Here is a 13,883-nt window from a genome sequence, read left to right on the forward strand (position 1 = left end):
TGGCGTCAGGACAAGACGGGCCAAGAGAGACACTCCTACGTCAACCTTGGGTCCCTGTTCTTTGACTTTGCTTTGGCCCCTCCACCCCCTGGAACATGTCAGCCTGACCTATCCTCTTCCTGCCCAACCCGCGATGTGAGATGTCCTCGTCAACGGACCGTCTCACGACGTCCTCATGTCTTGGTCTGCCTCTCTGTCGCACCGCTTCGCTCGGTGCCCGACTTTCTGGCGTCGTCTGATCCAGTTTCTGGCGGTGCTGGTCATCGTCGAGAGCCTCTGGGAAGCGCTGCGCGTTCATCAACAAGTCCGGCCATCGCCGGCCATCCCCTTGAATCAACCCTCCCCACGCGGTCGCATCTATATTGCCAGCATCCAGAGCAACACGGAGGACATCTTGCGTCGTCATTGGAATCATGCCGTGGTGGAACTGGCACGAACGCTGGGCCCCGAGAACGTGTTTGTGAGCGTGTGGGAGAGCGGCAGCGAGGATGAGACCCAGGATGCGCTACATGACCTCGATCGCGGCCTGGATCGATTCGGGGTCCCGCGAAATATCACACTGGGATTTCCAACCGTTGAGGAGGACTCGCAAACGGCGGCGAAAGAGCACGGTTGGATGGCCGGCACTCGGCAGATCAGAAAGCAGAGACACATCCCCTACTTGGCCCGCCGGCGCAATGCCTCATTGCAGCCGTTCTACAACCTGCTAGCAGATGGAATCACTTTCGACCGGATATTGTTTCTGGAGGACGTGGTCTTCACGGTAAGCGATGTCGTATCCGGCTCCCATTGCTACTGCCTCGTGCTCTCGCTTACGCGCAGATGCAGACGACGGATGTCCTTCGTCTTTTGGACACGAACAATGGCGATTATGCGGCAGCGTGCGCCCTTGACTTCTCCCAGCCCCCACGATACCACGACAGTGGCGCCTTGAGAGACTCGCAGGGCCATCGACCGATCATGTCCACATGGCCTCTATTCCGCGCCGCCGACTCGAGACGCGCCATGCAAACCTTGTCACCCGTTCCGGTAGCGAGCTGCTGGAATGGAATGGGTAGGCGCCTCTTTCATCGCTCTCCAAAGGCACTTGCTAACATTTTCTTCGGTTTGCAGTCGCCATATCAGCACATCCCTTCATGGCCAATCCGCCACTGCAATTCCGAGGCATTGCCGACCAACTGGCCGCTGCTCGGCTTGAAGGCTCTGAGCGCTGCCTGCTGCACGCCGACAACCCTCTGTCAGCTACTCGGGGCCTGTATGTGAACCCTCGCGTGCGTGTAGCCTACGGAGGGGTGGCGTACGCAGCCGTGCAGCCCATCCAGAGCTGGCTGTCCTTTTGGCATGTCCTGGGGTCGCTGTGGGAAAGTCGCCTGCGGCGGAGCGTGGCCATTCCGTCACTAAGTGAATGGAGGGTACGCCGGCGCCTGGCGCGATGGGAGAGCCGAAGCACATTGAATCGCGAAGCCGGTCGCTTCTGTCTCCTGGACGGCTCACAGGAATTCCTTCTCTTGGGTGAGGTACAGGGGTGACTTCAAGGCTGGGGGCCTTTGACCTCGGTCTCTGCTCATGTTAGCGAACTGAATATTACTTGGCCCATCCTTTTCTCCGACTGTGGCTCCAGTTCGAAAGCGACCTTCGACTCACACCCCAAGCTCGTGGGCTTAACATCCTACTGGCAAAGGCAATGGTGACGAATGCCGTGTTCTCTTTCTTTCAACCCTAACAACTCGCGATACACGCAATGTGACCTGTCGCTCGGCGTGGATAGAGATTCCCCACGCTGAGCTTCGGCGATCGGCAGGCCTCGGCGTGGGGAGGGAGGTTTTGAGTCTTTGACCCACGATGAGCTGACTTCGCTCGGATTTAACCACTTCGCGCTGAGCATTGCCGCGGTTTGTACCCGCGAGGAGCCGAGCCTCCCACACAAGGTGAGACATCAACCAACACGGCACCGGCTAAAAATAACCGGCAGCGCAGACGCTGGCTATGGTTTCGGCTATAAAGAAGTAAAACTACGCACTCTGGTCACTGGCCGTCCAGCACCTCAGTCGTTCGTTATTAGTTCTTCCTGTCGCTTCTCATTTCATTGCGTCTTGCATTTCCTCCTTTCCATCATGGTCTCTACAGCCACCACCACCGGCGCCGCCGCCAGCAGCACGACTTGTGGATCGTCCGCGCAGTTTGAGCTGCCCGTGAAAGACGCTGCTTGTGGTGTCCCCAACACGAACAAATATAAAAGCCTCCTCGAGCAGTGCGCCAAACCGGCCGGGGTTCTCCCCTACGACTACGATTGCGCCTTGTACGGACTGGCGGTAGATCAGTCCGTCCAGGATCTTACCGACTGTTTGTATGACGCCGGCGTAGCCTGGAAAGACGTCTGGTGCTACGGAGACACCAATGCCACGGCCACGGCCACTTCCTTTCCGACAGCCACGGCGACCTCCAGCAAGACGAGCACCAACAGCAAGACGCGCACCGCCAGCTCTTCCTCTGCCAGCTCCACGGAAACATCGGCGGCCACGACAGTGCAACTCTCCAAAGGTCCCATGAGCCTTCCGTCCGTGGTGGTCCTCTCGACCCTTCTCGTATCTGCTGCCCTGTTTGGTCTGCATTGATTCACATTGTCCTGCTGAGGGACTAGGGGGCGCCCATGCTTCTTTTATGCTGTTCCTCCCTTTTTCTGTACAATAAGCTCTTAATATCATCATGTTCTGCGGGGTCCCATTTGTCCATCTGTGCTTGGAACCCTCTTTACCACCGCAATACCTCCATTAACGAGGTTTAGAGGGTGGATAGTTCCACATGACGCACGATCAAAGCTAGTATTATCGTCAGCCGTATCGACACAGCCCATTTAGACCTGAAGGCCTGGCTGCACACCAAAAATTTGTTTGAGTCAGTAACGCCTATGGTAACATTTTCCACTGCAAATTCAATCGTTGGAGACCACAAATTCCCTTCCCGGGTTATATGAATACTTGTAATTACAGACAAGTGTGAAAGTGTAAGAAAGTAGCATTCAGGATTTATAGGAATGACGCCGATTATCTTCCACTTCCACTGCTCGACTTAGGGCTGCCGATTTCTCTAACAAACCCTCTTTGTACACAGCGTCCTCGGGCGCTGAGAAACCCATCTTTTCCCGGGGCCCCGGTGATTGAATCGAAGGTGCAGAGATTAGGTAGATGGGAAACCAGAAGACAAAGACGACTAACCGTGAAGGTAACATCTAAATCCGTTGAGAGAGTTAGTAACCATGCTACTCCGCCGCGGAGTCGTTTCTTACCGGGGATACTTGGAAGCGAAAACCAAGCCGAACCTCCAACCGATGCGTGCGGCGCAAGTTGCAGGTCTCAAAGCTGGATGTCGCCCCCTCCGGCAGAGTGTGATGTTTCCAGAGGTCGCTCGACACCCACACGGGTCGGTGGCTGTGCTCGATTGGTATTGATCGCTCCAGATTGGCCACGGTTTGCACCACCCAGACCTGCGCCAAGTGCTCGACGCTCTCCTGCACTCGTACCTGTGTCGTCTCGACGAGCATGGTTTGAAAGTCAAGTAGTTGCACGGAGCACCACGTGGGACTGACGCGTGTAAGGGCGACTTGAAGTGGGATGGGATGCCCACGCAGTAGGCCCGGGCCTTGTGCTAAACGCGCCTCGACGTGAAACGAGACGGGCTGAGCTGATCCTAGGATCTCTGGGCCTAGTGTTGCTGATTGGATCTGTTTAGAAGGTGGCTGCAGAGGAAGAGATTCAGAAAGAGGCTGGAGAACGATAGTACAGCTCTGGCGACAAGGTCAGAATTCGAAGATCGAAGGCGTTTCCGCTTGTAGGGCTTCCACTCAACTGTTCTCTCACGCCGCTGGAAACGTCCTGCGGGTGTCACTTCTGCGTCCAGGCTATATTCTATCTCACCAGAAGTTCCAATCGTACCCGTTGATGGAGGGAGCCGTCGCAGAAGGTGCATGGTTGGATGTTGAGGGCACCGGATGCCGGCACAGGTCACCTCCGGCTCCTCGCCATTCTCCGTTTTGTAACATTCTGAGACTTGAGAGAACTGGATACTCGTCAGTTTTGGATAAACTGCCCAGTTTCCTCGCAGAACCTTCCAGGTCACAAACTCACGGGAATTGAAAACGGAAAGCGATGAGTACCTGCGCCGACCGTTGAGCCGGAATGACCAGGAAGCTGGGCAATGACTGGGGGAGGAAACACTCGTTGCCGTCGGCGAAAGAGCTGGTTCGAGTTAGTATCTGCTCAGATCAGTGAAGATTGAATGCTCGGTACAGACCTCATGCCGCTCGACAAGTCGTCCGTCTTTCAGCGATGACCTTGTGGTGCCTTTCAGAGTGATAACGATTCCAGATATCTGTACAGGGATGGCGCTACGCAGAACCAGTTCGCCGGACACGGCCTCATGATTGCTATAGGCTGACTTGTCTGCGCTCAGTTGAAGTTGAAGCTGCATGGCGGGAGTCAAAGGCATCGAAAAAACGTCGAGAATTGATGAGTACATTGGTTCGTATCTCCCAGGTTGTTTGTAGTAGGCAGTGGAGGTGAAGCTCTCAAATGTACCTCTCTTGGATCCCTGCAACTTGCTCTTCGTTTCTGACATTCTTATGAACAAGCATCTTCTGATCGCTAAGAAAGGAAAATATAAAAAGAGAGAAGGGAAAAATAGGGACAAACCATGGTCGGAGAATCGAAAGCATGATTTGTCTCAGCTCAGCCTTCAAATTCTCGTGGTCAACGTGAGGCAACATTGGCAGCAGACCACGACTATTTTTGACCGGTAGGCCTCACCATGGCCCTTAATATTCGGTACTAGTGTGATATTGTAGTCGACGGAGAAGTATCTACCTGCTCACCGGTTCATGACGGATGCCAACGATGGCCTTGATAGGTTGACCCCGGATCTTCCCCTTAACCCATTCTGCTCGGAGATCCTGGACCAATGACCAGAGAGATTGGGTTGACCGACTATAATTAACTCCCAATTCATGGCCGTTGGGCCCACGAGGAGAATCCACTAGGACCCATAAGTCGTCGGACGAGGAGGAATGAGGGCTCGTGATTGATCCGTGACCGAGACAGCCCTAATTCTAGCGGCTCTTGGCGGCAGATTCGTCTAGCCGACATCTTCATCGCCATCGTTGCATCGTTGCATTTGTCCGCCAGAAGCCGGGCCTGCGCAAACTCCGCGGCTGAAGGAGACGAGGAGACACGCGTAGTGTTGAAACCTGCCTCGAGAATAAATGAGATGTGTTGGCCGGCCTCGTTGATATGCACGCCACATCTGCCATGTCCACGCCTTCGTCGGTGGACTCGCGACCCCAACATCCTGCAGTAAGTCACAATCTTCTGCACGTCTTTTGCTCGGCCTGCTTGATTTGAATCCCGAAGTTCGACCCAGATGGGTGCTCACAGCTAACTCAATACTTGCAGTGCGATCTGTGCCATGCGCGAAAGGTATTAAAGGAGAAGAGCAAACCCGCTCGTGGTATGATCAGATGAAGAAACTGATGTCTCCTGCAGGTACGTTGCGATCGACAGGATCCCTGTGGGAACTGCCAGGATGCCAACACGGCTTGTCTTCATCAGCGACCACCTCGCCGGCATCGTAAGGAATTAGTCCGACGCAGTCCCAACCCCCACACCCGTTCCTCTCGGCAGTCAAGACCCATCCAGCCGGCTCTGCAGCAAGCCCAGGGACCATCGCTGGACTCGCGACTATCCCATTCGCCCCGCATGGACAAGCGACGGAATCCGTCGGACGGGCATCGGGAGCCGCGAGGTTGGATCTCGCTCGTGCCCTTAACTGACGCTCAGATCTCCGGCACGTTGTATCAATTTGATTACGTACCCGGACTGACACTCGATCGGCGTGAGGCTCTTGAATCGGCCCTGCGCGTGGCCAGTCACGTCTCGGGCATTGTCGATAGCGCGGGCCAAGTGAGCAGTATCGCTATTGCTACAGGAGACGGCCTTCCAAAGATACCCGGCGCGGAATTTCTCTCCTGGATGCTACGAGGTACTCGCTCGATCACTTGTTCTATCCGTGGCAGGGCTAACGCTGGTGTAGACATCGAATGTGATCGCTTTGGCGCTTTCGTACAAGACTATTTCCGACATGTCTCCCTCCCCTCTCTCAAGAAGATGGGCCTAGCTCTGTTGCGGCGGGAGGTATCAGCGCCAATTTCGACCATCTACACGGTCTGCGTCAATGCTATGGCATACAAATTTTTGACTACCGTGCTGACCATCGACGGCGCCGATGACCTGACCGAAAATCTTCGTGTCAGTGCCCAGGAATACCGGGCTAGCGCGCAGGCCGCGCTGAAGCAAATTCCCTTGGTGACTCCACCGTCTTTGGCCCTCTTGCAGGCCTTGCTATGTGGTGTAAGTTTGTCTTGTCTTCTCTTGTCTTTCCTTTTCTTCCGTATATCTTTGTATACGCATTTGGTTGGACTAACTGGATGGCAGATATTCCTTCATCAAGGCTCTGGTGATACGGCGTTATGCTGGGGTCTGACGAAGGCTGCTTGTCGGGCTTGTGTGGACATGGGTCTGGACGTAGCCGTCGCGCAGGACGCCGGCGTCAGCTCGGAGGTCTATTACTGTGTCATCTGGTGCTATATGCTCGAAAAGAACTACGCCTGCAAGACTGGTCAATGTCGATCCTCACTCAGCACGTCCCTGGGGACAGACCTACCCGCCTTGCGCCCGTCCGGTGTGCCCCTGTCCGGCCTCCTCGAGATTTACATCGACCTAGCGCGTATCCAAGCCGTGCTGCTACCACACCTGGAGAGCTCATCGGCAGATTCCCGTGAAGGACCTGCTTTTGACGGTGTGGGCGACGAATTGCTATCGAAGATGAACCAGATTCATTCGAAGATTGAGCAAGTAAGGCTTAGCGATACGATGTACCTCTCTTCCTCGCAACAGCTAATGACTTGGAATAGATTGCATCTCCATCACCTCTCTGGAAAGGTTTAGACATGAACAGCGAAGTTGCAGCGCTTCAATTCGCCTTTCACTCGGTCATGACTGCGATCTTTCATCTAAGACAGGTCACGTCTAGCCAAACCGCCACCTCTATAGAGCTTTATCTGCAGTCAGCGCGTCAGCCCCTGTCGGCATTGGTGTCAATGTGTTTGTCCTGTGACAAGCAAAGCACGGTGGCCTTTCTACATTGGTATGCTAGTTTTCTTATCATGCTTGAGGGCAAAAGGGCTGACTGTGGGTTTCAGGACCTTATTGTACTATCCTCTCACGGCATATTTTGTGTTGTTCTGCAATGTCGTAACAACGGCCAATCTTGCGGACTTTCAACTTCTGAGCACCATTGCCGACTGTTTGGCACACAGCGGCTCGATCAGTCCGCCGATCGCGCAGCTCCAGAGTCTCTTTTGCAAACTGGTCTCGCTGGCTCAGTGTTTCCTCCCCGGGGGTCGTCGGTCGATCGCAGACGACATCGGCTCCTCCACGGCCGCCACGATGTCGTCCCACGCGCCTTCAGAAGATGCTCGCGGCTGGCCCTCCTGTTCATACTGGGGTGGAGGCGGCATGGTATTCCCTACCGCCATGACGACACCGGCCAAAGATGGCAGTGCATCATATTTAGACTTTCCTACCTGGGATCCATTCCTTGCAGTCAATGGCGAGAATTCGTTTGCCGAAAGCGATTTAGGGACCTGACACCACCAGCGTCATGTCCCGACCAGTGATCAGACCACGGTTGACAATTCACCAGCATATCTTAGCATGTCTACATTGGTCGTCACAGTTGACGCCTTCTACGCCAAAAAGAAACAATTGTGTCGTCCTAGCCACAACTACCGACATCACACGGCAAAGCCAAACTCATCTCCGTATTCAGAGTACTCGAACTATCGGGTTTTACACTATTTACATCATCCGTTCATAATCAATGCACCTGCAGTGACGCTAAACCGCCATTCAAAACCAACTGTGAGCCCGTCGTGAAGGTGGCTTCGAAGCCCAAGAAGACGACGGCACGGGCAATTTCCTCCGGGTCCCAAATGCGTCCCAGCGGGGTCGCCTTGACCTCCTCGCCCTTAAAAGTTGTCCGATCGTCGGCGGACGCGTTAGCTACGCCCATAGTCGGCGTGCGGACAAACACCGGGGACACAGCGTTCACGCGAATGCGGCGTCCCATCAGCTCGGCTGCCAGTGTTTGTACCAGGGATTGCACTGCAGCCTTTGCGGTCACATAGGTGGCCATGCCCGGTATACCGACTTGGTTTGCCACGGAGGTCGTGAAGACCAAAGCGCCACCATCATTCAGAATTGGCGTCAGCTTTTGCGCAGCAAAGAAGGGGCCAAAGACGTTTGTGTCAAAGCTTCGTCGGAAAGAGTCTTCCGTGACTGCGTTGAATGGTTCCAGCGCCGCGTATCCGGCGTTGACGAAGATCAGGTCCACCTGAGTTCCGGGGCCGAAGAAGGCGTCTGTCGCAGGGTTTAGCTGCGCGATTGCCGCGGTGGAGGTGAAATCACAGGCCACAAGGTGAGCCTGAGGGCCGAGTTGCTCTTGAGCTGTGTGGATGGGGCCGGGACCGCGGCCAGTTACCAGCACTTAAGCACCTCGGTCAACAAGCTGAGCAGTTGACAGACCAATGCCATGACTACCGCCGACTATGATGACTCTCTTGCCAGAATAGGGCCCCAATGGGTGATGAGATGAATGGGAACTTTGTGGTCTGGTTGAATATTCACTGAAGAGATACCGAAGGAGGAAACTGTGGGCTTAGGATGAGCGAGTCTGAGACGCCTATCCTCGTTGTGCGCGCATGTTTATAAACCCTTCAACAGGAATTTTGAGAGGCAACCACCCCGCTCATTATTTATAAGCAGTGACTCAAAAGGTGTTTGTATGATGCCATGGCCATGGAGACCTTATACTCTTCGTATCCGGCGCGCCGTGTCCATTGGCACCGTCACAACCAGGGAAAGGGCTCAGGAAGCCGACAAATGCATGCACAGAAGGAGAACCTTGTCCTCGTAGTCTTGGGGAGGCACTTACTGTTTCACAATTGCCTAAAGGGGGAAATGACTCACTTTACGTATGGGATTTTGTGCTCACTCGTCCACGTTGTCTATCCGTGGATTCGGACGCATGATTTTCGCTTGTGACTAGACCAGAAGCCACAGCCATTACCCCTATCATTAATTTCTTTCGATGGGTGCCGTAATTCTCCTGCAATGCCGGGTTTTTGGGTCGGGGGAGGCGCGCCATCCTAGGGCAATTGCAGTCACATGGCCTCTTCGATCAATCAGCACCCCCTTCGCCATGCAGAAAGTAGTGATAGAAATATACCAGCAGGTTGACGATGTTAGTCATCTTCGTCGCCCAACACTAACTAGTTAACGCGGCGTGGTGTCTGATTGGCGACTTGGCGAAAGGGATACCCAAGTCGCCCAACGTCTCCTCAGGACTCACGCAGGCGACGAACCCTCTCGCTTTTTCCTCACATCCCAACCATGGAGCCTACGGAATCGCTGGTGGATATCGGAACCCACAGTCTCTTTCTTTCACTCCAGGGGATCACCCGCGCTCCCGGCGGCCCGCTGGTTGTCTTTATAGCCGGCGCCGGGGACGTGTGTGCCTCGTTTGTGGCCGTGGCGCGACTCGTAGGCGCATTCGCACCCACGATGTTGTACGACCGCTCGGGGCTGGGTCGCAGCCAGGACGGCCCTGGTCCCCCACGCGCGACGACCGCAGCCCAGGAACTACGCCTGCTGCAAGTCCGAGCCGGGCTCGAGCCTCCGTTTCTCCTAGTGGCCCACTCATACGGCGGCATCGTCGCACGCGAGTACCTGGAGCGGTACCCCGGCCTGGTGGCCGGCCTGGTGCTGGTGGACGCGGCGACGGAAGAACAGATCATGCTGGTCGATGACGAGCATCGCCGGGCCATCAACGCCGTCCAGGGAGACTTAAACTTCGCCCGGGTCACCGGCTTGCGCGACAGGGCCCGGCTATCGCGCGACGAATGGCGCACACGAGCGGCCAGCATCGCACGCGGCCAGTCAATGGCCGAGGCAGAGGCCGGCTCCGCCCGAGAGATATGTGAGACCCTGGGGCGGAAAGATCAATATCGCCGGCAAGTCTTGGGAACGAAGCCTTTGGTCGTTCTCCGAGCCCGAAGCTCGCATGACTACGAACGCATCTACGAGGCCGGGGTAGCGGCCGGCCACGGCACAGAAGCTCAACGCAGCTCGTTTCGCCAATTGCTAGATCGCTGGGACTCGGTGGACCGCAGGATGCAAATGGCGCAATTACAGCTGTCATCTACTCATCGTTTTGTGGACGTGCCAGACTGTGGCCATCACGTCCATTTAATCCGTCCCGACTTGCTGGCGGCGGAGGTGCAGTGGGTGAGGGACGCTGTCCTGTCGTCGAACGAGCCATTGGAAAAGCTTTGACGGGCATCTTGCTGCAATGCTGGGAGTTTTATATCCATCAACTCAGTTCTGTTGGTTTTGCCCAGTGTTACTGTAAAGGTTTCCATGCTGGTAGTAGGGATCGAAAAGGACGCCCGGATGGGTCGCCCAGGGATCAATGGAACAAGCCCAACACCAGGTAGATGGTTGTATATAGGGGTTTTCAGAATTTCCAGTTCAATGCAAAAATGATAATGGATGATCCTTGACACGTAAAGAGAATGGAGAGAAAAATAACAAAAAGATATGCTCACACTCGGATTCGAACCGAGGATCTCATGATTACTAGTCATGCGCTTTACCAACTAAGCCATGCGAGCGATTGATGTTTGAGCACTTATTATTTGACATTACATCTACAGCAACCATTGTACCCACTGCCTGGCTCGCAGTGAAGATGAGGCTTTTCAGAACTATGAAGGATACAGAAGGAAGAACAACCCCAACAACCAGCCCCTTGAGGTACACCCCACAATGCCCGCTTTACTTCAAGGGCTGGGCATCGCCCATCGCCTTGTTCACCGCCGGACGAGCCGAGATGCGAGCCAGCCAGTCCTTGACGTGCGGATAATCCTCCACCGTGTAGCCGTCTTCGGGTTGGATGACATATGTCACGAGAGTCTGCCAGCAATGGAAGGCGAGGTCGGCATAGGAATATCGCCCTCCTACCAGCCAGGGCCCGTCTCCCCCTTGGCCCGCCTGTCGTGCCAATTGGCCTTCCAGGACGCCCGTCACTCGATTGATCTCGCCGACGTACCGGGACACCGCGCTGGGAACGCGATCCGGATGGTACTTTTTGAACCAGACCGCTTGGCCAAAATACGGTCCTTGTCCTGTGGCCTGGAAGAAGAGCCACTGCTTGGCTTGCGCGGCCTCGTTGGAGCCCCGAGGAAAGCTCAATCGATGCTCGGCGTCGTACCGCTCCACCAGGTATTCAACGATGGCCCCGGATTCCCAGAGCGTCAGGTCCGCATTCGGGTCGTGGATGGCGGGCAGACGGCCATTGGGGTTGATGGCCAGGTAGGGGGGTTTCTTCACGTCCGACAGTGGAACGGCGACCACCTCGTAGGGGAGGCTCAGTTCCTCTAGCACGGCGGCTACTTTGGGCGGGTTTGGGCCTCCTTTGCCCCAGACTTGAATGGGTTTGATTTCGGACATCGTCGATGAGTGAATCGGTATGGCTGTGCACGTCGTTGGCCTGTCGGGGGGGGGGGGGGGGGTGGAAACTATGAGAAAATCAATCGTGTTGCCGGTTCTCCTTGACCGGTCGGTGTTTAGCTCATTATATATAGTTTTACGAACTGCCGTGTTCGTTCTCCCTCTATTGACACGCAGGAAAGATTGTGGTTGCAGCTGACCTGACCTCTTGAAAGTGGGTCCCGCGAGCCGAAAACGCTTATTAAGCAGGATTTGGTCACGTGACGTTCGCACCACCAAATTTTTTCTTTTCAATTCGCACGACCTCTTACACCACCTTACCTTCGTATTCAACCCACCTTCTTCGACCCCCCCCCTTCTTTCTTTCTTCAATAAAGCACTTTCCAAACACTTATAAAGCCCTCTGATACACTCTTCATTACAAATACTCATTTACCGCTCCGCAACCGCTTCGGAGCCGCCACGATGGCAAATCTGGCGAAAAATGTGAGTAACCGCTTATCAAGCGCTTTCGAAGCAGTTGTTTTAACTTTTCCCCTCAGAAGTGGTACTGCTGGTATCTGCGTATGGTGCCCACTGGGCAGCTCACCCTCCCCCCCTACGAAACGGTAAGCCTTATTTTCGCCTTCTTTCTGTCTGATTCCTACCTCATTCCGTTTTCCATTTGAGCAATCTTTTCGTGGAAAGGATACTTGAAAGGGAGGGAAAGATTGCTTGAAAAGTGCTTTTTAAGCACTTGAGTGAAAGCGGTTTGAAACCTTTCAGAAAGGGAACTGAGAAGTGCTTTATAAGTACTTCGAGGAAACCTTTTGTTTCCAGCCTCTCAAGTATTTGCTAACTGATTTGGAACTGCTTAGGATAGTGCCGGCAACCTGATTATCTACTACGGAGAGCTTTTTTGCCGGAAGGAGGATTGCGCCAAGGGCCAGGTGAAAAAAAAAATAAAATGATTTTAACTGTTTGCTAACTGCTTGTCAACTGCTTAGAGGAAATACACGGCTACCAATAACCTTCGCACCCACCTCAAAGCGCATGAAAACATCAGCCTGGCAGAGGATAACAAGGGCGGTCGGGTCGGACAGAAGGAAATGGATCGGTCCATCAGTACGGATATTCAATATGATTACAACTGATTCTCAAGCACTTGCTAACTGCTCTACAACTGCTTAGAATGGTACAAGGACCTTTTTTCCGGTGAGGAGCCCCAGCTTGAGGAAGGTACTGGCGGCGGCAGTAGCGGCGGCAGATTTGGTTCTGGCAATGCCTCGATTCCCCTGCCAGCTTTGCCCCTGACTAAAAAGGACGGAAAGGTAAGATTATAACCACTCATTAACTGCTTGGCAAGCGATTAATGACTGCTTAGGTTCATATCACGGACATGCGGAAGCTGGTCAGAAATATGGGCAAAAAGATTCCCTGCGGCAGTTGTGGCGACCGTAGAAATTGTTGCAAAGATATCAATCTTTGCGAGCATTTCTTGTTGTTTAATTGCGACAAATTGGCCCCGGCTACCCACAACGATGAGCAGGAAAATGCTGGCGTCAATGCCGAGGAAAACGATGCTTGAAAAAAAAAATACCAGGGATCAAGTGCTTGTTAAGCGGTCTCCAAGCGGTTACAGGAGTTCGGGGGAATTTTCTTTTTTAAAAAAACAGGCGCTTTGGAAGTGTTTTTTAAGTGGTTTGCAACTGGTTACGTGAACTAGGGAGGCGTTTTGATTTGGCCAACGGCCCAGGATTTTAAGCATTTTTTTTTGGGGGGAAAAACATGGCCGTGGTTAGTTAGTTCAAGTGAAGCAGTTGAGAAGTGCCTCTTAAGCACTTGAAAAACTTCCTTACCAAAAAGTAGATTATCACCTCAAGTAGTTTATAAGTGCTTAGATGGAATCATTCCTTTACCGAAGCTCGATATATCATAGAATATATATCTTCTATATTTAGAAGGGTCCGCCACTAAAATGCTTGCAAGGGACCCCTTAATCAGTTATAAAGCGCTTACGGTCAAGGAAATATATTTCAACCTAGCAAAAGCACTTAGAAGCTGCTTAATAAGTATTTATATCATCTTGCAACTGGCGCCGGCGCTCAATAAGATTCAATTCCAACTCTTCATTTCGTAGCTGTTGCAATCGCGTCTCTTCCTCCTGCTTTCGTATATCAGCTTCAAGCTTTTTAAGCTCAAGTTCCTGACGTTTCTGCTCGGCCGAAAGGGTATTGGTTGAAGCGAGACGACGAAGATTGGTGGTTGATCGAACGGATCTAAGTA

General features: G+C 53.6%; 8 protein-coding genes and 1 non-coding gene across 9 annotated transcripts; 4 read left to right on the forward strand and 5 right to left on the reverse strand.

Moving 5' to 3' along the window:
* Nucleotides 1–175: 175 nt before the first annotated feature.
* LDX57_010922 (glycosyltransferase family 69 protein) lies at nucleotides 176–1,529 on the forward strand (the record flags this gene model as incomplete). The annotated part of the gene is made up of 3 exons (XM_046092667.1): nucleotides 176–763; nucleotides 829–1,054; nucleotides 1,114–1,529. The coding sequence occupies 3 exons, from the start codon at nucleotides 176–178 to the stop codon at nucleotides 1,527–1,529; spliced, it is 1,230 nt and encodes a 409-aa protein (XP_045948645.1).
* Nucleotides 1,530–2,114: 585 nt separating this feature from the next.
* Nucleotides 2,115–2,615, forward strand: LDX57_010923 (uncharacterized protein; the record flags this gene model as incomplete). The annotated part of the gene is made up of 1 exon (XM_046092668.1): nucleotides 2,115–2,615. The coding sequence occupies one exon, from the start codon at nucleotides 2,115–2,117 to the stop codon at nucleotides 2,613–2,615; it is 501 nt and encodes a 166-aa protein (XP_045948646.1).
* A 644-nt stretch (nucleotides 2,616–3,259) lies between these two features.
* LDX57_010924 (uncharacterized protein) lies at nucleotides 3,260–3,541 on the reverse strand (the record flags this gene model as incomplete). The annotated part of the gene is made up of 1 exon (XM_046092669.1): nucleotides 3,260–3,541. One exon carries the CDS (start codon nucleotides 3,539–3,541, stop codon nucleotides 3,260–3,262), a length of 282 nt encoding a protein of 93 aa, XP_045948647.1.
* A 97-nt stretch (nucleotides 3,542–3,638) lies between these two features.
* LDX57_010925 (uncharacterized protein) lies at nucleotides 3,639–4,472 on the reverse strand. The gene is made up of 3 exons (XM_046092670.1): nucleotides 4,291–4,472; nucleotides 3,847–4,235; nucleotides 3,639–3,784 (listed from the first exon to the last, which is right to left on the reverse strand). Exons 1-2 carry the CDS (start codon nucleotides 4,465–4,467, stop codon nucleotides 4,113–4,115), a joined length of 300 nt encoding a protein of 99 aa, XP_045948648.1. The 5' UTR covers nucleotides 4,468–4,472; the 3' UTR covers nucleotides 3,639–3,784; nucleotides 3,847–4,112.
* Nucleotides 4,473–5,747: 1,275 nt separating this feature from the next.
* Nucleotides 5,748–7,697, forward strand: LDX57_010926 (fungal specific transcription factor domain-containing protein; the record flags this gene model as incomplete). Its single annotated transcript, XM_046092671.1, has 4 exons — nucleotides 5,748–6,398; nucleotides 6,483–6,902; nucleotides 6,962–7,194; nucleotides 7,250–7,697. The coding sequence occupies 4 exons, from the start codon at nucleotides 5,748–5,750 to the stop codon at nucleotides 7,695–7,697; spliced, it is 1,752 nt and encodes a 583-aa protein (XP_045948649.1).
* A 229-nt stretch (nucleotides 7,698–7,926) lies between these two features.
* LDX57_010927 (putative short chain dehydrogenase) lies at nucleotides 7,927–8,642 on the reverse strand (the record flags this gene model as incomplete). The annotated part of the gene is made up of 2 exons (XM_046092672.1): nucleotides 7,927–8,532; nucleotides 8,604–8,642. 2 exons carry the CDS (start codon nucleotides 8,640–8,642, stop codon nucleotides 7,927–7,929), a joined length of 645 nt encoding a protein of 214 aa, XP_045948650.1.
* An 858-nt stretch (nucleotides 8,643–9,500) lies between these two features.
* LDX57_010928 (alpha/beta fold hydrolase) lies at nucleotides 9,501–10,442 on the forward strand (the record flags this gene model as incomplete). The annotated part of the gene is made up of 1 exon (XM_046092673.1): nucleotides 9,501–10,442. One exon carries the CDS (start codon nucleotides 9,501–9,503, stop codon nucleotides 10,440–10,442), a length of 942 nt encoding a protein of 313 aa, XP_045948651.1.
* A 265-nt stretch (nucleotides 10,443–10,707) lies between these two features.
* On the reverse strand, nucleotides 10,708–10,780 carry LDX57_010929. The gene has a single exon. It is a non-coding gene; the product is annotated as a tRNA-Thr (tRNA).
* A 163-nt stretch (nucleotides 10,781–10,943) lies between these two features.
* Nucleotides 10,944–11,618, reverse strand: tpcF (glutathione S-transferase tpcF; the record flags this gene model as incomplete). The annotated part of the gene is made up of 1 exon (XM_046092674.1): nucleotides 10,944–11,618. One exon carries the CDS (start codon nucleotides 11,616–11,618, stop codon nucleotides 10,944–10,946), a length of 675 nt encoding a protein of 224 aa, XP_045948652.1.
* Between the last annotated feature and the right edge of the window lie 2,265 nt (nucleotides 11,619–13,883).

The sequence above is a fragment of the Aspergillus melleus genome (genome assembly GCF_016097325.1).
Source record: "Aspergillus melleus strain CBS 546.65 chromosome Unknown contig6, whole genome shotgun sequence".
In the NCBI taxonomy this organism is placed as follows: Eukaryota; Fungi; Ascomycota; class Eurotiomycetes; order Eurotiales; family Aspergillaceae; genus Aspergillus; species Aspergillus melleus.

What these genes read in the sequence shown, in the direction of transcription:
- LDX57_010925 (XM_046092670.1), bottom strand. Translation starts at nt 4,467, where the DNA reads ATGCAGCTTCAACTTCAACTGAGCGCAGACAAGTCAGCCTATAGCAAT. An exon ending in GACTTGTCGAGCGGCATGAG is followed by an intron (nt 4,236 to 4,290) that starts GTCTGTACCGAG and finishes AACTCGAACCAG; the next exon opens with CTCTTTCGCCGACGGCAACG.